This window comes from Pimephales promelas, chromosome 24 (assembly GCF_988280905.1).
Source record: "Pimephales promelas chromosome 24, fPimPro1.hap1.1, whole genome shotgun sequence".
NCBI classification, from domain to species: Eukaryota; Metazoa; Chordata; class Actinopteri; order Cypriniformes; family Leuciscidae; genus Pimephales; species Pimephales promelas.
This window is the reverse complement of record NC_142792.1, coordinates 12,707,651-12,728,906: the sequence shown is the minus strand read 5'-3', so window position 1 is coordinate 12,728,906 and position 21,256 is coordinate 12,707,651. Positions and strand designations below refer to the sequence as shown.

The window sequence follows — 21,256 nt, the reverse complement described above, 5'->3', positions numbered from 1 at the left end:
ACACTTTACATACTAGTAATAACATTAAATTATGCAAAGTTACATGCAACTAATCCTGAGCCAAACCTTAACCCTAACACTAAAAGTAAGTACATTTACTATTAGTGAGTATTTAAATTAATAAATAGGCTACACTTTAAAAAGGACACCTTAAAATAAAGTGTATCTGTGTCTGGTGCATGTTGTTGTGTAGAATGTAGTGTATGCTTGAGAGAATGTGTTACTGAGGAGGTGTGAGGTGAATATATGTTCATGTGAGATGTGTGGTTTATTTGTTTTTTTTAAAGACAGACAACTCTTTGGCCTCTTTCTCTTTCTCATTTGATTTTTTTTCTTCTATATTTTCATTAGTGGTAGAGCAATTTGCACTGTGCAATGTAAAATACTTTATTCTATATGAAGCTATTTAAAAAAAATCTTCAAATTATTTTATGCTCTAAGATATAAATATACTTAATATTGTGTTATAAAACAATTATGATTAGAAGAGCATAAATAATGCAGGCTGTTTAAATGCATTTTCATTTATTTACAAATAACAGTAGATCAGTAGGTCTATTTGAAAATACATAGTCCCAAAACTCAAGGAGGATTGCCAGCAGCAGCTTGAGGGAATATGAATGATTCCAGTGCAAAAGACAGGGTGTGAAGGTAAATTCACTCGCAATTATACATTATCCTCTGGTGCCTACATAAGACACTTCATAAAACAAAACAAGAACCTGACCGCAGCAAGATATCATTTTCAGTTCAACATTATTTCTAGCCATTTACTGTCCAGTTATGGTGCCTGGGGTTGAGAAGAGATTCATTTGAAACAATTGACTTCTGTCTGCCAATCTTGAGTTGTTCCAACTTATATTGTTCATTCGATGAGATCCTAAAGAAAAGGTAAAAAGTTTAGCAAGTGAATGCAAAATAATAATAACAATAATAAACAGGCATTTATTAGGAGATAACAGGGGCATGTGTGTGTGAGGGTTTTTTTATATATACTTAAAATTTTAAATCAATATAAACTGAATGGATGAAGAGAGGATAATATTGTTTGCTTAATCAAGCTCACATCATCTGAATCCTCCTGGTCCTGGAAACCATTTAGTTTGCCATTGGAGCTGCTCTCATAGTTAACATGCAGATCATCTTCTTGGAGTTGCAGAACAGAAAAGCGATACGCAGGTGACCTGCAGGGGACAAAATTTGACCAGAAGAGACTGTGACTTCTGCAAGGCAATTCGAATGTCAGATACTAAACATGACTTTAAATGGATGTAATATCAAACACAAGAAAATGAAGGTTTTTATCATGTTTCCTTACCTTTGCCTACAGTTTACTCTCCTTGAAGTGATTATTAAAGCTGCAGTAATTACCAAGCCGATGACCCCCACACAAGAACATACCACAATGAGAATCAGCATGCCTGGCTGCAAATAAAAAGACAGTAAATACATTTAGCAACAATTATTATATTTATATATAATAATGCAATAGTCTGTGAATTTTGGAAGGAGGGAATTTTATCTGACTCGATCTGAAGTTATATTGTTAAAACAGTAGTTTGCAGCAAATAAGTCTTTATGAATAACAGACAAAGAAAAACAGACCAAAAGTAACTGATTGTCACCACAATTTTATTTATTGAACTGTTGAAAAAAATAACATATGCAGCTGAACGACAGCCATGTTAATTCCAAAATAGAGCAGTCTTGTTTATAATGCGTAAGCAAATTTTACTTCTTAAAAGTATTTATGCTCTTCATATTGTATGTAACATCCATCCTCAAAGAATGGCCCAAAATGTCTTTAAAATAATTTTTACTGAATGTTTTCGGCCACCCTCAAATTAATGACTAATTCTCAGAAATGGACTACTTACTGAATTCTCAATATGCAAATTTGAGGAAGCAGGTGAACTGTCTTTCCCACAATTATTTTTGAAAGCATTGTTTCTTCTTGTAGGGCTGTAACCGCCCTCACATTTATCTCCAGGAATCTTACGATACCTGCTTGACACAGTGGTATAATTATAACAGCGAAGTGTGAGTATGAAATGTCCAAACAGAAAACAAGATGTATTTAATCACCCTGAAGTCTGAAGGTCCTCTAGCTCCCCATCTGAGCAAATATCCTGAGTTTTATTCAGGAAGTCAGGCTGTGGGAGACACTCCGAGCTGTTTTCATGTCGATAGAAGCCATAGTCACTGTTGACAGGATAGATGTTCAGAAAACCCTTTGGGTACAAGCAGAAGTCCAAACCTACAAATGTTTCCTACCACATGAAGTCTTCTCTAGTGCAAAGACACGGGTGCTGCTGCTTGCTGACCACATATCCTCTCCCGTTTCTACATGCTGAAAGTTTTTGCAGTCTTCTAAATGTCTCCTTGTAGCCCAAGAGACAGCCGTCTGTTTCTGGGTCAGAGTCATAGTCGGAGTGCGCCAACCACATCACATAGTCCTGTTCACCACCTAGGAAATATGACGATTTAAACAAACCCCTTTAAATTGACACATTTGTGGCACAGATATGAATGATATTGAGTAGTGTGAGCAATGGTGTTCATTTTCCAAGCAATGATTTCACCCAGTAGATGATAGAACTGGTGAAAATATATATATTAAGGGACTAGACTATCATACAGACTTGAGCCAGCAACAACCCAGAACTCAAAGAGATTGTAAAAATTTAGGAACTGTAATTTTTCCATTTTAAATGTAGTAACTGCAAGTTGATAGTTGGAGAATGTTGGCCTGTCACCGAGTGTCTGTTGGCCTTGAGCATATTGAAACTGCGCCACAGCACACCGGTGAGAGAGATCACTCTGATTGGCTATTCAGCTTAACAAACCAGCATATCTTGTAAGATCAGATGTTTTATTAGCCTATTATATATTTTTTTTTACATTTAGACACCTATGTGTATGGCACATAGAAGACCTTGTGATTGTGAAAACATACAGGTGGTGCAGGGTTTATCTCTTAAAGGGGCCATCTGTAAAAATTCAGGTTAAACTATCCAAAAAATGAACTACATGCATCAAGAAATAAGGTTGATGATGTCATTAAAAAATGACAAGTTATAGTGCTGCCGAGATATTAACCTGAATTAGCATGCTAAATGACTAGCCCCGGACCGGCAGGTGTCATAATACCAGTTTCGGCAAAGGGAGGCAGTATGCGGGCGGGCAACATAACCACCAGCCAAACTGCAGTACACGAATAACTCGCACGGCTTGTGGGTGTACTTGAACTTGATGAAGTACAGCCCGATACTACATTTCAGTTCAGGGAAGAGTTCAAAAAATCATTGGTCGATATTATGCATGAGGAATGCATTTTGGTAAGGTGTAGCATACTGTATCTTTGTATCTTAACAGTGTTCGTGTTCTTTTACCATTAGCTAGTGGAGATGATCGGTTTACGTGCGCTAGGGATCTGTGGTGTAACATTTACAAGCGCCAAAACTGTATTTATTGTTTGAATTGCGTAATAAAATTGACAGAATCTGAGAGCTGTGATTATCAGGTGAATCAGGTGTGTTTGATAAGGGAGACAAAGAATACGCCAGAGCCTTTCAATTAGACATTCTCTGGAATACGCGCAGTGTTGGTGTGGCGCCAGGAACAGGGTTGTCTCCGTGTCCTTTTCTGTACATGACAAAATTGATGTGTGGCATGAGAGTGTATGAAAAGCGTTAATTGCATGTCTCATGGTGAATTCGTGAGAGTTGGCAGCTCTGAATTGCGCTAGCTTGGTCAAGATCAGTGAATGCTGTCTGTCAAATTAATTCAAACTAACAAAAGTAATATGAACAAAACGAATACTGTAAAACTTCAAATAATAGCCTGTGCTTTTATTTGTATTTGAGACAGTAGTCTATGAGGCAGCCTTTATAATTTAGAGATAATTTAGAGTTGAGATGTTGTTCAATGAGTCTCTAATCTCTAAAAATCTCCAAATGCTCCACGTGAAACTGCGGTCTTCCAAACTTTAACTATCGTGTCAAATGGTTTGATTAATATGCCCGAGGGAGAGAGAGAGCAAAACAGTGCTCGTTTGTGTCACTTTCTGGAGGTACACTGCCCCCATCTGGTATGGAATATGGAGTATGATTTGATTTTTTTTTTGACAGATGGCACCTTTAAGAAAAGTGTGGACCATTTTTATATTTTGTTCAAAGTAATAAACTACTAAAAACAAACAACTACATAATCTAATAATCAAAAATCACATCATGAGCACAAAGCCAAGTTAAAGGATTAACGTTATTTCACTTTTGAAAAAACTTTTGCTGATAATTTACTCACCCCCATGTCATCTAAGATGTCCATGTCTTTCTTTCCTCAGTCGAAAAGAAATTTAGGTTTTTGATGAAGACATTCCAGGATTTTTCTCCATATAATGGACTTCAATGGGAACCGGATGGTTCAAGTATCGAAAAGACGGTTAATAACTGTTTCAGATGCAGCTTCAAATGTCTTTAAAGGATATCAGACGATGAATAAGGGTCTTATCATGCGAAACGATTGGTTATTTCAAAACTTATTCCAAAAATGTAACTTTTCTAAGGACAAATGCTAGCCTTGCTATATTCTGTGAGGCGCGTTTGCAACGTCACGTGTTACGTAATTACGTTCAAAAGGTCACGGGCGACGTAGCCGAAAGTACAGAGTCAGTGTTTACAAGTTGAACGCATAGGTTGAACGTGCAAACTAACTCAAACACCGTTTACAAAAAAAGGAATTAAAAGGAAAAACAACGATGTCGGACGATTTTGATTCTGTACTTCCGGCTACGTCGCCCGTGACCTTTTGAACGTAATTACGTATTACGTGACGTTACAAACGTGCCTCAGAGAATATAGCAAGGCTAGCATTTGTCCTTAGAAAAGTTACATTTTTGGAATAAGTTTTGAAATAACCGATCGTTTTGCATGATAAGACCCTTATTCATCGTCTGATATCGTTCAAAGACATTTGAAGCTGCATCTGAAACAGTTATTAACCGTCTTTTGATACTTGAACCATCCGGTTCCCATTGAAGTCCATTATATGGAGAAAAATCCTGGAATGTTTTCATCAAAAACCTAAATTTCTTTTCGACTGAGGAAAGAAAGACATGGATCACATGGGGGTGAGTAAATTATCAGCAAAAGTTTTTTCAAAAGTGAACTAATCCTTTAACTAGTGATTTCAAAGTTTCTTGTCTTCCCTTGCAAAATAGCGCAATTATGTTCCGCAGAGTAACACAATATTGTAATGCATTACTTTTAAATGAACTTTCCCCAACGCTGGACTGAGCCTTAATGATATTCATATGACACTTATTATAGTATTTGAGATCAAATCTGCCCAAAATTCTTGAAAAGTTTCTTACATTCTCTGGTGAGCAGGTGTTCAAAGTTTATGGTGACAGCCACCCACATGGGCTGATCATCATCATCTGGGCGGTAGCCGAAAATGCTGATATTCATTGTCTTAGTGCCTGGCTCTGATGCCAGTCCTGCCAAGAAGATCGGGTGGCCTGTAAAATTATATGTCTTCCAGCATTGTCCTTCATCTGTGGAAAACCTGAAAACATCCACATCCATAGTCATATTCGACAGCAAACACAAATTCCATTTCGAAATATGACTTCATTTATCATAAAAGAGATGTTTTCAACAGGGCAAGTGATAGTGTTACTTTATGGAGCTGATCTGTCTGTCTCTATGCGCCTCCACAGCCACTAACAGGCCTCCGGAGTCCAGGATACTGTAGTGGTGAGGTCCTCTCAGAGTCCCCCTCCAGGTGTAACCTCCGTCCGCAGACACGTACACATCTGGCCGGGCAGCAGAAATGGAGTCTCCGACACTGCCTGCAGTGACATTTAACATTTAGACCAGTTTGTCGGGCAAGGTGGAAGCTGTGGGGATAGAGGGGAGGGAGTAGTACCATGCGCGATGACTAGACCAGTGGCGGTGGGTTCAGAGAGAGGCAGCATGGGAGTGATTCCGCTGAAATGACTGTGCTCTCCGTGGATGTGCAGGTTACACTGGAACACACATTTACAGAAACCTTTTAAAGGAGTAGTTTAGTTTTAAAAAAAACTTTTGCTGATAATTTACTCACCCCCATGTCATCCAAGATGTCCACGTCTTTCTTTCTTCAGTCGAAAAGAAATTAAGGTTTTTGATGAAAACATTCCAGGATTTTCTCCATATAATGGACTTCATTGGGAACCAAACGGTTCAAGGTCCAAATGAGAGTTTCAGTGCAGCTTCAAAGTGCTTTAAACAACACCTGACGATGAATAAGGCTCTTATCTAGGACCCTTCGAGTCATGACTCAAAAAAAGATTTGTTCATTTTGATGAACGAGTTTGAACAGGAGAGTCATGAACGCTCATCACAGAATTTGAGCTTATAAAACTTAAACTTTTTTAATTTATTTTTAAAATTACAGATCGTTTCACTAGATAAAGACCCTTATTCATCGTCTGGTGTCGTTTAAAAGCCCTTTGCACTGAAACTGTCTTTTGGACCTTGAACCGTTTGGTTCCCATTGAAGTCAATTATATGGAGTAAAATCCTGGAATGTTTTAATCAAAAACCTTAATTTCTTTTCGACTGAAGAAAGAAAGACATCTTGGATGACATGGGGGTGAGTAAATTATCAGCCAAAGTTTTTTTTTTTTTAAAGTGAACCACTCCTTTAAGTCTGCATGAAATGAAAATTCACTCTGGAAGTCCCTCCCCAAGATTTTTTCTTTTTTGATAATCCGTTTTACTAGGATTTACACCACAATACTGAAGAAAACATCTATGACTACTTCTATTACATCACATTCGTCAAAAGCTTTCATAAACATTTTTAAAATAGGCTTTTTCTTTTGTAAAATGTTCGTCCAATATTGGCTCATTTTAAAAATATGTTCAATATGTTCTTCCTGTTTGAGCCATGAAAACATCAAAACTTCAACAGATAAAATTTCTCTTCACTCAGTCCTCAGCTGTTACCTTTTTAGAGTTTTCAGGACAATCCACATTCTCTGGTTTATTCAGAAATCTCCATCGGCCACCTCTGTCGAACGAAATTACTGAACGAATGCGTCCATCTGCAGGCCAAGAGGTGATGATTAAGCGCCATTACATTTGTGATTTGGTACTTAAAGAGTTAATTCACCCAAAATAAAAATTCAGTCATCCCCCTCATATTATTCCAAAGTCATTAGCCTTTCATTCACAAGTGAAGATATTCTTAAACTTGAGCGATTTCTCAACAAATATGATAAACGGAAGCTCAGATGTACATCCTTGATGCAGAACTTTCATTTTTGGGTGAACTAACCCTTTAAGGACAATTGAAATCATATGTTCATACCCTCCTCCAGTTTGTTGGTGAGATAGACCCCTCTCAAAGATGTGACGTTAGTGAAATCGCTCTTCCCCTCCCCGCCAAACAGGTGGCGCTCCAGAGACTTAGAATACAGGATTCCACGGTCATCAGAGGTGTAGATTGTCCCAAAATAAGTGTCTGCTGTAAGCATGCGAGATCAGATCACACACAAACACTCCGCTGACACAGCTTTCTCTCAGACGAGATAAGAGATCAGCCATAAGCATTATTATTCAAACACCGCAAACCCATCTAACCGGCTTCATGTGGCAAAATGTGAATCGAACGACCAGTGAGAAACAGATCAACATGTAAAAAGCATGCTGGGAAATAAGAGAACTCTTCACTTGAAGTTGAACCATGTAATGTATGTCATACATATGTGTAAATACAATGAGGGGTGTATTTGTGTGCAATTTCCTCTAGTGTGACAGTAAAGGCCTGACTGAAAGACTACACCATCCTCACTCTTATCTGTTTCCAGTGATCGTCGCTTCACAAAGACCTCCAGACTCAAAGATGAATAGCGTACACAGTGACCCAAAAGAGTCTAGCAACTTGTGCTGAGACATTCGATGATATGTCAGCACAAAGTGGAACTCGCTTGACAACTCCTACCTCCACACTGTTAAACTGACAGCAGCAGTGGTTGAACTGTTAAAAAATAAGTATACTTCTCTTTTACAGCTTTGATAATATGGAGAAAGAGGAATGGATGAAGTTAAAAAGCGTGAAACAGCACCTCCAGGGTTGTCCACATGCATGAAGATCATGTCCTCGTCGCCATCCAGAACGGAGTAGAACTGCAAACAGACATCAATAGTGAGTTAAAGAGTTGTGCACAGTGTTATGAGTGTGTGTAGCTCTTGGATCATCTTTGGGGTTTTTTTTTTTTCTGCCAAATAAGCAGGACCAACAAGTAATGGCACAACTTGCATTAATTTCCCCACACATATTTATGGAAAATACATAAATTCACATAAATATAAAACAATATCAGTCATATATTATTTATAACAAATAATTATAAATACATTTAGCTATAATAATAATGTTTCATTAATTTATTATAAATACATTAATTTAAAATATGTGTCAAAAGTGTGTTCAAGCTTGTGTGTCCTTCACACCTGCTCTGTAGTGGCTGATGGTAGCTGAGCTTTTTTGAAATGGTCACCCTGGTCTGAAGACACATAGATGACACGGGGAGAGCCCTGTAAACACAACTCAATCTCATAAATCAAACACGCCATGATGATTCTTACAGAAAGGAAAGAGAAAAAGGCTTGAGTGCGCATGTTGTCTGTAATGATCCACACCAGTTTTTCCATGACTGAGGTAAACAGGAAGCCACCAATGTATCCGAAAGAAAAGATGTTCTTGGCGATGGTGGCAAAGGTTTGGCCAAAATCCTGCGTCCGTCTCAGAATAAGCTCGCCTCGTCTTGCGGCCTCCACTGGTTCAAACACAAGGGATAGAGTAAATGAATGTGTAAAGTCAATAAATTAGCAATAAATTAGCAATTTCTTTCAGCTATGCAAAAAATGTAACTCTGATTATTTTTGTCTAATGATGATTAGACTAGAGGCACCTGTTCCTTTTGGGCTGGAACTGAAGAAGAGAGTAATTCCAGATCCCCTTGAATAATAATAATAATAATAATTAAAAAATCATATTTATGGAAATGAAAATGATTCATTCACACACACAGTATTTCTATATATATTTATAATTTATAAGTGCTGTCAAATCGATTAATCAAAAATGAATCGCATCTACATTGTTTACATAATGTGTGTATATATATATTCTTTTATTTATATAAATATTATATATGTGTGTGTGTGAGTATCTATATATACATATATAAATACACACATAAATTTATATATATGAAGAGTTCAGATGCAAAAGCCTCTAAGTGCCATTTGAAATTTTCTTCTAGAATGATCATTTTTATCAAGCTTGTATATTTAAATTCAGTAATTTCACTTAAATTGCAATGAAGATTACCTATTTATTGTCATTCAAGTGAAATTACTGAACTTGAATATCTAAGCTTGATAAAAATGATCATTTTAGAAGAAAATTTGAAATGGCACTTAGAGGCTTTTGCATCTGAACTCTTCATATATATGTATAAATATATGTGTTATACAGTACAGACACATACAGTATATACAATACATATACATATAATAATATATAAACACACACATTAAACAAAACCTTCTGTCACATGCAATTAATCACGATTCGATTTGACAGAAATAATATATATGTACTCTAAGTGCTGTCAAATCGATTAATCGTGATTAATCGCATCTAGCATAAGTTATATTGTTTAACACGTGTGTAAACAGACATTCTCATATGTTTTGTGTGTTCTTAAAACTCGTTCAGATCCCTGTTATTGTTCTCACCATGTGAATGTTTGAACACCTTCATGAACTTCAGACCAACTGTTACCAAAGTCTTGTGAGAACCATAGCCCATCCTAAAGAGAGAGATAAAAAAAGACAAGTACAAATACAATAGGGGGGTTGTAAAGACCTGAGTCAACTCAAAAACTGTTATGGGGGCTTAATGACACAGGAGGGGAAACCTTACTCACATCAATGCTGATAACCACAAGATATTTTGGGTCCTGGTAGTGGAACTGAATAGCCTGTGCTGGGTGGAATGGAAGTTGCACTGATCTGAACGTCACACCAGCATCCATAGACGTAAGAATAACTCCTCCTAGCGTCTCGGTGAAAGGCAGGTTGGCTGTTAGAATCACCTGTAATGGCAATAAAAAGTGTATAATTCTGGTGAAAAGAATTACAACCCTATGATATATATATGGTCCCAAAGAATAATGGAACAACAGCAGGAAACTAGCTTCACACCAAACCCACTTCATAGGAAGTTAAAAAGGTGTCGTTTGTGGTGGGTTTTGACACTACGTGTTTGCTGTCAATAGCAATGTCTGTTAAAACCATGAGCTGTCTTGAGAAAGTCGTCATGGCCTTTTCTGATTGCACAGAATCTCTCTGGTGTTCATTTCTCACGAATTGACAACGTGATGTTACTAATCTGCTATATCTATTACTATTAGATATTAGCTAATAATTAGAATTAGTTGAGACAGGTTTGTCAAGGGACTTTGGCCATGGCTACAGATTAATGTTAGCACATTTATTTACCTGTTGAGGGTTCCCAGGTCCAGCACTTATCCCAAAGTCTTTCTTTATAAATGTGTTGTTGATGGCATGGGAGATATCATGAAAAGACTTTCCATAGTCATCACTGTAAAAGATTTAACTTATCAGTAAGGAAGTCCAACTAAGGAAGTTGGTTGGATCTAGATGAATAAACAGCTGGCTAGGCCAATAAGCATGCGACATTTGGCTCTTTTGAAATTGGCATCAGCCTATTATCATGGTTGCATAGCTGATTAACAGAAGCACCAGTAAAAGCTCCATGTTATTTGAGAACAGGTAAAAACTGCACCACTCACCTCCTGTAAAGGCGCGTCGAACCGCCTCCATAAAATGAATCTGAGGGAGCGCTGAGTGTGGAAAGGACCAGGATTACCTGAGATAAGGACAGTAAAGGGTTCACACTACTTCTGCATGATTTCATAATGCATTTCATCCATATCCATATGCAATGTTCATCCATATTATCAATATATTAACCTTAAAATAGAGAATGATGAGATATCTATTAGTTACTGTTATCATCTGGCAAAAATGACTAACCCCAGTTCCATCTCCAACCCATGTGAGGGTAAAACTGGATCCATCATCACCATGAAACCCCGTCTAGAAAAAAAAAGACCAGAGGACAGACTTGCACATATACTGATGGAAGTGGACTGTCCTGTTCAGTCTGTCATTTAAAGGAATTGTTTACATAAAATTTAAATTCCTATAATTTACTCTCCCTTGTGTTGTTCCAAACTAACAGAATTGGTTCAAAGTTGGAAACAGTTCGTCTTTTTCCACAAATTTTGTATGCAAATTGTATAAAATCCACATGTATTAACATATATTGTATTTTCATAAAGTTTTTGAATATTTTTCCTCTCCCCAAATTTGTCACTACCGAAACACACCTGTTTTCACAGGTAAATCATTAACAATTCAAATTTTTAACAATATTTCAAGTGTAATTTATAAACTTTGATGTATTTGGAACCCAATCTTTCTCTGTAAAAGGCATTAAGTTAATCATACTGATTTCAAAGTGAAAAAAATCTTATGAATATATATATATATATATATTATTTTAAAATGACTGAAATATTATTAAAATATCTAATATATAACTGTTAGTAAATATGTACATATGTACAGTCTTTTAACACGACTATAAACTTTGTCGCCATAGCCTAAATGTAGTATGAACTCAACTTTTTGACATTCAACTCAATGTCAAAAATAAAATAAAAACAGCATAAAACACATAATGCATTGTGTGAACTTAAGTGTTTCGTTCTCACCTCGTGTGTGTGGCTGAGCAGAATATCTTGGTCTTTGGGAGACAGTGGAGTCTTGCATGCTGTGAAACGCGTTTGTCCAGTCCAGGTGTCCCGTCTGTATCTCGAGTGTCCGCGTGCAGTCCGAGAGAAAGTTACTGTTCGCCCGTCGCGCTTCCCTTGTACGAACGCGTCCTCACCCAGGACCAGTAAGCACACACTACCGAACACGAGCAGAGTCCAGTTCATGACTGTATGACCGATTTGAAAGAGGCAAGTTTCCTGGTACCTCAGAAGATGCGCGCTGGAGTAGGAGTGTGCGCCACTGTCCGGGTATCAACTCACCGCAGAGGCAAGAGCTGCCTACCTCACCAGCATATCAGTCCGAGTCAGCAAGAAATCATTCATTCATGGTATACAGCACTTTTGGGCATCAACTGCAGGATTTTTGAGCATTATTTAAAGACAACATAGTGTGCGCAAAACATCATAGGCTCATTGTAATTCGTAACTATTTAATGTTTTGGCGGTGAATTCAATCATTCGTACCTTTTCGAATGATCAGCTTACGCCACAATGAGGGTATTGATGCTTAATTAAACTAGTGTAAGTTTATATGAATTCACAAAAACGTGAAACTGTTTTTCTCATGAAATCGGGTTTTGCGCGCTGCGTTTTGGGCATGTGCTGTCTAGGTAGGAAGCTCAATAGGTTTTGAGACACAGACATAGACTTGACTTAAAGCAGATTTAAACTTTAAAAATTAAATTTTCTTCTATTCAAATCAAAGCAGGTAATCAACAATTAAAAAAAAAGACACGATGTAGTTCTTTAAACACACATTTCATAGGTGTTTTGAGTGTGAGAGAACCCCCTCAGTAAAAAAAAAAAAAAATCACAAGACAAATAATTACAAAATAGTGCAACAAGTTTTTATTATTTCATCTCTGACCTTTCTGTTGCAAAACAAGAAACGTTTAAAAGACAATGTCTCACAAATGTCACAGTATGTCTGGTTTTTGGCACAGGATGAATGAAAACACAAGTAGTAGTGGTTAAGAAAGGTCTGGAAGGACGTCCCGTGGGCTTGAGAGTCTCTCTCTGTCTCTGTCTAGAGGAGCAGCCAGCTCTTCCAGCTGCTGTTGCTGACTGTTTTCCAACTCTTCCAAGCGTCTCCGCAGCACACACAACTCCCTCTGGTGCTGGTCCTCCTGAGACAGAGCAAGAGAGAAGAGCAAGATGAGAAAGCGGTAGATTTATATCCTGGGTTTTGTTATGGCTGACAAGAGATTATTCTATGCGGATGGGATGTTTGCAGACACCTGGATGTTTGAGAAGATGGACTCTGCTGGGATGAGGAAGGATTGGGCCAAAGGGGTGGAGGAGGTCATCTGGTTGCCCAGCAACAGACGCCGAAACTCGTTGTGTCTCCTCTGCAGCTCTTTTAGACGCTTGCTGAGCTGAGCATGTTCTTCAGAGTATGAGGATTTCCTGAGCGCACAAACACATAAATAAATTAGAAATATTATACAAAAAGACACACGCACATAAATAACAACAAATACCCAAAGTGTTAAAAACACAAGACGCAGGTCAGTGAAATGAAATAAAGTTCTATGGTCGAGACGTCTTAACTTTAGAACAGATATTTCGAATGCCATATCATGTGCAAGACGCTGCGTTGAAAAACAATGAAAACCATACACACAACATAAAATATTGTACATTTAATTTCTTATATTTAATTTACATGATCATATATATATATATATATATATGATCATGTAAATTAACGTGACATCAATATTATATATATATATATATATATATATATATATATATATATATAATATTGATGTCACGTTGACTTTAAAACAACTAAAAACAACTAGATTGTTCTTTATAGCAAAAGTAGTGTTATAAACAGAACAAGAAAGTACTTTTTCGCAGTGCTTGCTTCAATTTCAAGCTCTTCTATCTTGGCTTCTAGGAGCTGAATCTTGTCTTGGAGTTTGTTTTCTTTTACCTCAGTCATGGTTTTCCTCTGGACAAGAAAACAGACCAATAACGCACCTTTAATAGTAATCATTATGACATAAAAAAAACTTAACCTAAACCCAAAATGTAGTTTGAAGGCTTTATGCACTACCTTTTTCTGAGCAAATGCTGCCCTCTGAAGGCGCTCTTTCGCCTGACTGTATTTCTCCCGTAGTTCCGCTTCTCTGTCCTGTAGTTTGTGTTTCTCCTCCAACCATTCCACCCTTCTCTCCTCCACCAACCTGTGACAGTAAAACGTTGACAATTCATTTATCTCACTGTCCACTACATTGTTAAAAAAAACCATGTCAGCATCTAAAAAACTAAATCGTATTAGAAAATAGACAAATAAGACAAACAGGATAAATAATTTACATACAGAAAGATTAAATCTATATAATTTTAGGGACATGGCTCTGATATATTCACATTTGCTGATTCATTTTTTTTTTTAAATGATTTCAGGACAAAAAAAGATCTAATGCACCATTATCACCAAATCATCCATATCACGCACTTTTATTCAAGCTAAATCTTGCTTTGGAACCAACATTTCATCTTAGCAATCAACTCTATTTTAAGCCTCTAATCTGAAAAAAATGCTAAACAAAACATTTTGATGCTCGCTCAGCAAGCTGTCAGCATTCTCTAAAATATTTCTGTTTCCTCTTTTACAGCGCTGCTAGTATCCAGGTTACCGTAAGGCGTACCTCTCGGCTTCCTGTTGGGTCCGTTCCATTTGTGTGCGAGCGCTCCGTAAGTCCTCTCTCACTCGCTCCAGACTTTCTCTCATTCTGCTGTTGGTGTCTAGCAGCTCACTCTCCGAGTGAGAAAGAGTTCCTATCTGCAGGTTCAGCTCAGCGTTTTGCTGATAAACACAATTCACTAAATTTATTTTTGAGTTATGTGAAACGTCATGACTTCCACCCCAATATCATGTGCATTCACAGTAATTTCACTAATTTTACAGCACTTACCCGTCTCAGGTCTGCATTTTCTGCTCTTGAGGTCTCCAGCTCTTCCAGCTGTTGACCCTGCTGCTGAATTTTGCCTCTGTATCACATGTAATCGGATAGGAAATCAAACAGGGGTTGAAAATCATATAATTTTGCCATTTACAGCTACTGAACATTTAAGTAATTTCTTTAAGTATCTCAAAGTCAACATTAATGGCATTTGCAACCCATTTTTGAGATATTCCAGAGAGAAACAGGATATTTAAAGTAACACCACTAAATAGATCTTATTGTGAATGATTCATCCATGTATGGGTACCATTTAAAAAATATATATTTTGATCAAAATGTCACAACTGACAGACTTCTCTCTAGTGACCTATGCAGGACTTCTCCAGGACTCCTCATTTTGTCGGCTTAAACCCCGCCCCCGCAACCTCATGTTCATCTGCTTCCATTTTTGAGTCACAAAACTTAAAATCCCACAACAACCGATTTACAGAACCAAGTCCCTGGCCTACATTTTTCTTTTATGATAATCTGTATGATTTTATACATCACAATATGTAAAAAAAGATCTGTTGCTGCTTTTGTTTCATTGTGACTTTAACAACAAAAGCGGGACCTAATTTTCCCAATAAGACCAGGAAGTAAATAGGGTTCATTCTGATTTAATGTGGACTTAAATAAAAAATAAATGACCCTCAAGAAACTTACCTCAGGTTTTGCAGCTCCTTACGAACAGACTCCTCCCCCAGCTGGGCGGCACGGAGACGCTCCTCCCACTCCTCTTTCTGGGAGTTTCCTGTTGCCTCCTGAAGAGCTCTCTGCTGTTCGAGCTCAGATAAACGATTCTCCAGCTCCAGCCTGGTGATAATGAAATAAATGCATTAAGATGTAGAAAATCCCATGAGGCTTTAAACTTAGAACTTTGTCTGATAATATTAGTGCTTACTTTTCTTCCTGAAGGGTGGCGATCTTGTGTATCTCCTCCTCTCTCGCTGCCTGAACCCTGCGCACCATCTCTCGCTCTTTTTCAGATATCAAGTCTTTATTTCTCTCCAATGCTGCCTTCATGACCTCTATATCTGACTGCAGACCTGAGAGAGAAAGACACTGTTACTAATGTAAAACAGCTTCAAAGAAAGTAAAAGAGAAGGAAGCATGTTTACCCTCTACTTGGCACTGCAGTGTGTCTCGGTCTCTTTCTATTTCTCCTTTGGCTTTGACACACTCTAGTTTTACGTTACTCAACTCCAGCTTGTGCGTGTGCTTCATCTCTTCAACCTGGACAGTAAAACATACACAATTGCCAGGATATATTGCTACAGATATCAAGCATGGGGACATGAGATCATAGAATCTGACTGGTCAAGTCACCCAGGCTGTGTTCGTGTACCTGACTGATGAGCGAGTTGATCTCCCGCTCGGCTTTGTGCAGTTTGCCTGTGAGGAGTGTGTTTTGTTCCTGAGATAGACGAAGTTCACTTTCTGTCCGGTCCAACTGCATACGAACAGACTGCTTCTCCGCCTGCACAATAACAGATGGATCTTGATAAGATATCTTAATTGTTTTAATTTATGTTGTGTCGCATTTGAATAAAAACATGCTGAAATGCAGAACATAATATATTTAAAATAAAACATTTAATGAATTAGATTTAATTGATGACGTTTTATGTGAGCTCAGACTTTTTGACTCCACAGTAGGCCTACATAAATTATTTTATACTTAATATTTATGAATATTAAGCATCATTACTCCAGTTTTCAGTGTCACATGATCCTTCAGAAATCATTATAATATGCTGATTATTATCAATGTTGCAAACAGCTGTGTGGGAAAACATCTTGTTTTATAGGGTTCTTTGATAAATAAAAAGTTAACAATCTAGCGTTCAAAAGTTTGGGGTCAGTATCTTTTTTGTGAAAGAAATTAATTACTTTTATTCAGGAAGGATGTTTTAAATTGATGAAAATGTGGCAAAGGTTATTAAAAAATATTAAACAGCACAACTCTTTCCAACATCGATAATAACTAAGTATAAAATCAGCATATTAGAATGACTTAAGAAGGATGATGTGGCACTGAAGACTGGAGTAATGATGCTGAGAATACAGCTTTTATAAATTATACTTTAAAGTATATTCAAATAGAAAACTATTTCACAATATTGCTGTTTTTAATCTGTGCATAAAAGAATTATTTAATTCCAAACGTTTGGCCAATACTGTATATATATATATATATATTTATGACCGCTTTGAGAAATGGATGAAATGGGATTGGGACACTGAGTGAATGGTTCTTCATGTATCGTGAGCATGTTTATTACCCACTGTGCCACCGCTCTGAACTTATTTTCTCATTACTCTTTACTTTAATACGCTTACCTCTAGGGCTTTTACTGCAGCCTGGGATTCGGCCAGCTGTCGGATCTGAATCCGCTGCACGTTTTCAGCCTGAGCACCGGAGTTATTTCTCTCTGCTCTGAGTTCAGTGACCTCTGCTTCCAGGCCTTTGAGCCGCTGGTGCAGTTGAGCTTTCTCCCTCAGCAGGGCTTCAACACGCTTCCCGTTCCGTGCCGGATCTCCGCTCTGCAGCTGAGCGGCCAGATCCTCCTTTTCATGCTCGAGTCGAGCCACCTGCAGAATCACATATATAACACTCCTTCATAAAGAGACACTGAAGGTCAAAACACACTTTCAAATAGAGAAAACATACATCAGCTTCATGTCGTATCTGTCTCTCCTCCAGGACTCGAGCGTGCTCCTCTTTCTGGTGGTCAAATTCGGACTTGAGGAAAGTGAGGTCATAACGAAGCTTATTATACTCTGACCTGTAATTCTCGGCTTCCTGTCACAGAGAGAAATGAAAGAAGAGCATTTCAGGACTTAACCTACATTAAACAGTAACTAAACGTATAGCAGTATAGACAAAGCTATTAGTTTGTTTTCCATCTGTGATGGACAGGATTCTGGCGGAGCATGTACTCATGTGGTTGTCATGGCATGTGGAGTGGGAGTCAGCTGGTGCAGAGGGACGTCTGTTACCTCCTGGAGTTTGTTGAAGCGTTCTCTGATGGGAGCCTCCAACTCCTGCTGCACCTGAGCTCTCAAGAGCTCCAACCGCTGAGGGGTCAGCACCTTACATGGTCAACGCAAAAACAAAAAAAGTGCTTCGTCAGCCAAATGTCTAAAGCCCTGTTCAACACCAAGAATGAAATCTATAATGATGACTATATTATTGTCCACACCAATGCACAATATCAATCTGTTTATGATAAGCTCTTGCTGCAGTTGTTGTCTAGTGCTTTAAATGCTTAAGCTTTTTAAAGCAGGATGGATTCTGATTGGCTGTTGTCAATCTTTTTATCATTCATCAGCTGGTAGAAATTGTTCTGAAAGTGATTCCAATGATATAGCCATTATCGTTATAGTTGTGGTGTGGACTCTGCTATTCTTTAATAATATTTAAAATGTTTTTAGACATCTTTATCGTAAACATTATCGTTATAATATACATTATTTAAGCGTATTAAAATACATATGTTTGCTTATCTCTGCAGCACCAAAATATGTTTATATAGTGTTGTTATTGTTAATTACAACTATTAAAAATTAAATGAAAATTAGTTTAGGTTTAGCTTAGTTATAAAAGCAAAGACAAAGTGTGTGTGTGTGTGTGTGTGTGTGTGTGCGTGTGTGAGGCAAGAACAGCAGATAAATATAAGATTTCATTTAATATTTTTCCAATTCCTCATATTTCCAAATGGTTTATTAATTCAATATTATTCTAAAATGTGGAATAGTCAGTCATAATATATAATTAGAAGGTATATCCAAATGTTTTACTTGATGTGCAATAATAATCTAAATGATTAGAGTTTTTATGAAACTTTGAATATTGTCATATGTATTTATAACTGAATATATAAGAGACTAGTATTAGTATTTTTAAGTTTTAATTAGTAGCAACTAGTATGTCAAAAACTAGAGTTTTACATATTATTTTTGAGTGACTTATAATGAAATTACTTACAAGAAATACGGAAAGTTACTCTCCGTGTTGCCTATCTATGCAAAATGATGTCTAACTAAGGCGGACAGCAATTTGTACCTGCAGTCTGAGCTCCTCCAGCTCTCGTGTTTTATCCAGCAGTTCTCCTCTGAGCTCGGCCAACATCAGCTGCTGTTTCTCCTGAGCGACATGCCGATCACTGAGCAGCCGTTTCAGTTCACTCTGCGCCCGGGTGTATTCATCCTGCAGTCTGCATTTGCAGAATTGAACACAACAATGCATCCCAGAACTGTAGAAATGATCAACCTTGAAGTTTCACACAGTCACTCACCTGGTGTGCTCCACTTTCAAGGTCTGATAGTTGGTCTTGTGGTTCTCACAGCGCATTCGCTCATCGATCAGCATTTTCTGGAGCTCCATATCAGAGCTGGTGAGTCCCGTAGAGCCGGCCAAGAGGACTGCGGTTTTCCCGACTCCTCCTGCAGGCTGCAGGTTTGGGAACAGGGCAGATGACTGCCCTATTGCTGGAGGGTTCATCTGGTCCATGGCAGGCAGAGACAGAGAAAAAGGAGAGAGGGAACAAAAGAAAACGATTTTTATACTTCCCTTCCCTTCAAGAGACTCTTAAAAAGAATCTCAATCAACACTAATGACTTCAGCCAGCCAATGTAAAGAGATGCAACCACATCTCATCAGAACTGACTATTTAAAAATCACTTGTAAGAGTCTTAGCACGAACAAAGCATCTAATCACTACATGTGTAGCACAAGAGTCCTTACTGGCTCTTCTGCTCTCAAGTGATTAGATGTGAAGCTCAAGCTGGTCTCCAGTGATTCACTCTTGTGTTGTTGTAGAAACACAACTACTCCAGCATAAACGCATAACGGCTTCCCGTGTTGTCAAAGCAACCGAACCACTAGGGAAACTAACCTCGGTGCATTTAATCCAGCGCAAGATGAAGCATTTCCTGTTGTCCTTGACTGGAAGTCCGTGAATTTAATTTTAGCTGTTGCTATATTGAAATGTCATGAGAATAACAGTGATTGGTCAACAGTGCATACTGCACTCGTTTTATAAATAAACACCTCTGCTGGGTGTAACCTACTGCATGAGCTCAAAACTTTACAAACCATAACAAGTGCAATAAGTAAATAATTTTAGCAGATGCTGTAAAGTTACCCGATCCAACCACTGACAGCAGCGACGCACTGTTGTTACGTAATGATGATGGCGGCACCCTTAGCCGCCTTTCAAAATAAAAGACTTATCTGGACACTTTCCGTTTGTTAATGGCCAAAAGTCCGGAATAAGAAAATCGACATCAATAATAATTGTACAGTATTGTTGAAGCTTATTGTGTAGTTGTATTTGGAGTTAATTGTTTTATTTGTGATCATTTTGGCCAGGCCGTCATACCAAGAAATTGATAAATAAGATAAAACCAACGAAATATTAGGCTACTCTGTTGTCAATGTGTTCTTTTCCTGTGAGCTTTTTGTTTATATTTTTTTATAGTATAATAAAATATGTAGCTGTAGTTAAGTTATTTGTTCTACCCTCTTACTTAAAATAGTTTTCACATATTGTTTAATGTTAATAAGTAACAAATGGGTGGATGAATGAACGAACGAACGAACGAACGATATTTTCAAGATATGGTCAACATTTTCAGTGAATAATTACTTAATTTTCGGGTTGTTCCTCGCTCAATGTTTTAGATAAAGTGTTGGCACAGTATATGAGTCATAGAGAAAAATGCTATGTTTTGGTGATTTTGCATTCTTTTTTTACTCCCCTTTGTCATTGCCTGGAAAATTATTTTTTTCTGCAATGTGTTATGAGAAAAACATGAGAATGTGTAACCCTAAATGATGAGAGAAGTTTCATTTTGGGATGAACGTCGCGATCCATTTTGCAATAACGCTTTTCTGCCAGCAGAGGGTGGAAATGACTTGCTACTCTAGTTTAGATCTATGGTCTAGATAGGCTATCAGAATGCTTTCATGCATACAAATAAGTTTTGAAAAGGTACAAATGGCAAAAGTACAATTTATATACCTACATCGGTGTAAAACTGTCGTGGTTTCCTATTTGCATGTTATTATCTCTTCCGATGCTTTAACACACCGTTTATAAAAAGTTTTTTTGTTTTTTTTTTATTAATTTTTTTTTTTTTGGCATTGCAATCCTTGAACCTTTTATAGTTGGGCATGAACCAGCCCTTGTGCTATTATGGAAGTTATTTATAGTTTTTGTAAGTACTGTATCTTTAAAAGGACAAAAGAAAACCATTCCTGAAATAGCCAGTTTTCCCACAGTTTATTATGTGTGAGTGAAGAAAGAAGCAGTGTTTTCTTTCTTAACCCGAACATTTTATTCATCTCAGAGTCTTCGTTATGTAA

The 21,256-nt window shown here is 37.5% G+C and overlaps 2 protein-coding genes across 4 annotated transcripts; both read right to left on the bottom strand.

Moving 5' to 3' along the window:
- Window positions 1-521: 521 nt before the first annotated feature.
- Window positions 522-12,165, bottom strand: LOC120476957 (sortilin). Its single transcript, XM_039668284.2, has 21 exons — window positions 11,864-12,165; window positions 11,121-11,183; window positions 10,877-10,953; window positions 10,563-10,665; window positions 9,989-10,156; window positions 9,798-9,871; window positions 8,966-9,012; window positions 8,694-8,830; window positions 8,505-8,588; window positions 8,117-8,177; window positions 7,360-7,512; window positions 6,996-7,093; window positions 5,932-6,031; window positions 5,683-5,854; window positions 5,375-5,568; window positions 2,275-2,467; window positions 2,086-2,202; window positions 1,878-2,004; window positions 1,319-1,425; window positions 1,067-1,184; window positions 522-880 (listed from the first exon to the last, which is right to left on the bottom strand). The coding sequence occupies exons 1-21, from the start codon at window positions 12,086-12,088 to the stop codon at window positions 866-868; spliced, it is 2,433 nt and encodes an 810-aa protein (XP_039524218.2). The 5' UTR covers window positions 12,089-12,165; the 3' UTR covers window positions 522-865.
- A 584-nt stretch (window positions 12,166-12,749) lies between these two features.
- Window positions 12,750-20,107, bottom strand: cep83 (centrosomal protein 83). Of its 3 annotated transcripts, none has more exons than XM_039668286.2 (17): window positions 20,034-20,107; window positions 19,785-19,866; window positions 19,185-19,390; window positions 18,953-19,103; window positions 17,887-17,979; window positions 17,558-17,689; window positions 17,227-17,478; window positions 16,232-16,363; window positions 16,005-16,119; window positions 15,788-15,932; window positions 15,550-15,699; window positions 14,854-14,929; window positions 14,587-14,744; window positions 13,989-14,118; window positions 13,780-13,883; window positions 13,162-13,330; window positions 12,750-13,050 (listed from the first exon to the last, which is right to left on the bottom strand). In XM_039668286.2, exons 3-17 carry the CDS (start codon window positions 19,388-19,390, stop codon window positions 12,895-12,897), a joined length of 2,169 nt encoding a protein of 722 aa, XP_039524220.2. In that variant the 5' UTR covers window positions 19,785-19,866; window positions 20,034-20,107; the 3' UTR covers window positions 12,750-12,894. The 3 variants fall into 3 exon arrangements, with proteins under 3 accessions (XP_039524220.2, XP_088983215.1, XP_039524219.2); XM_089127089.1 differs by lacking the exon at window positions 20,034-20,107 and adding an exon at window positions 19,985-20,003; XM_039668285.2 differs by lacking the exons at window positions 19,785-19,866; window positions 20,034-20,107 and having other exon boundaries at window positions 19,185-19,399.
- Between the last annotated feature and the right edge of the window lie 1,149 nt (window positions 20,108-21,256).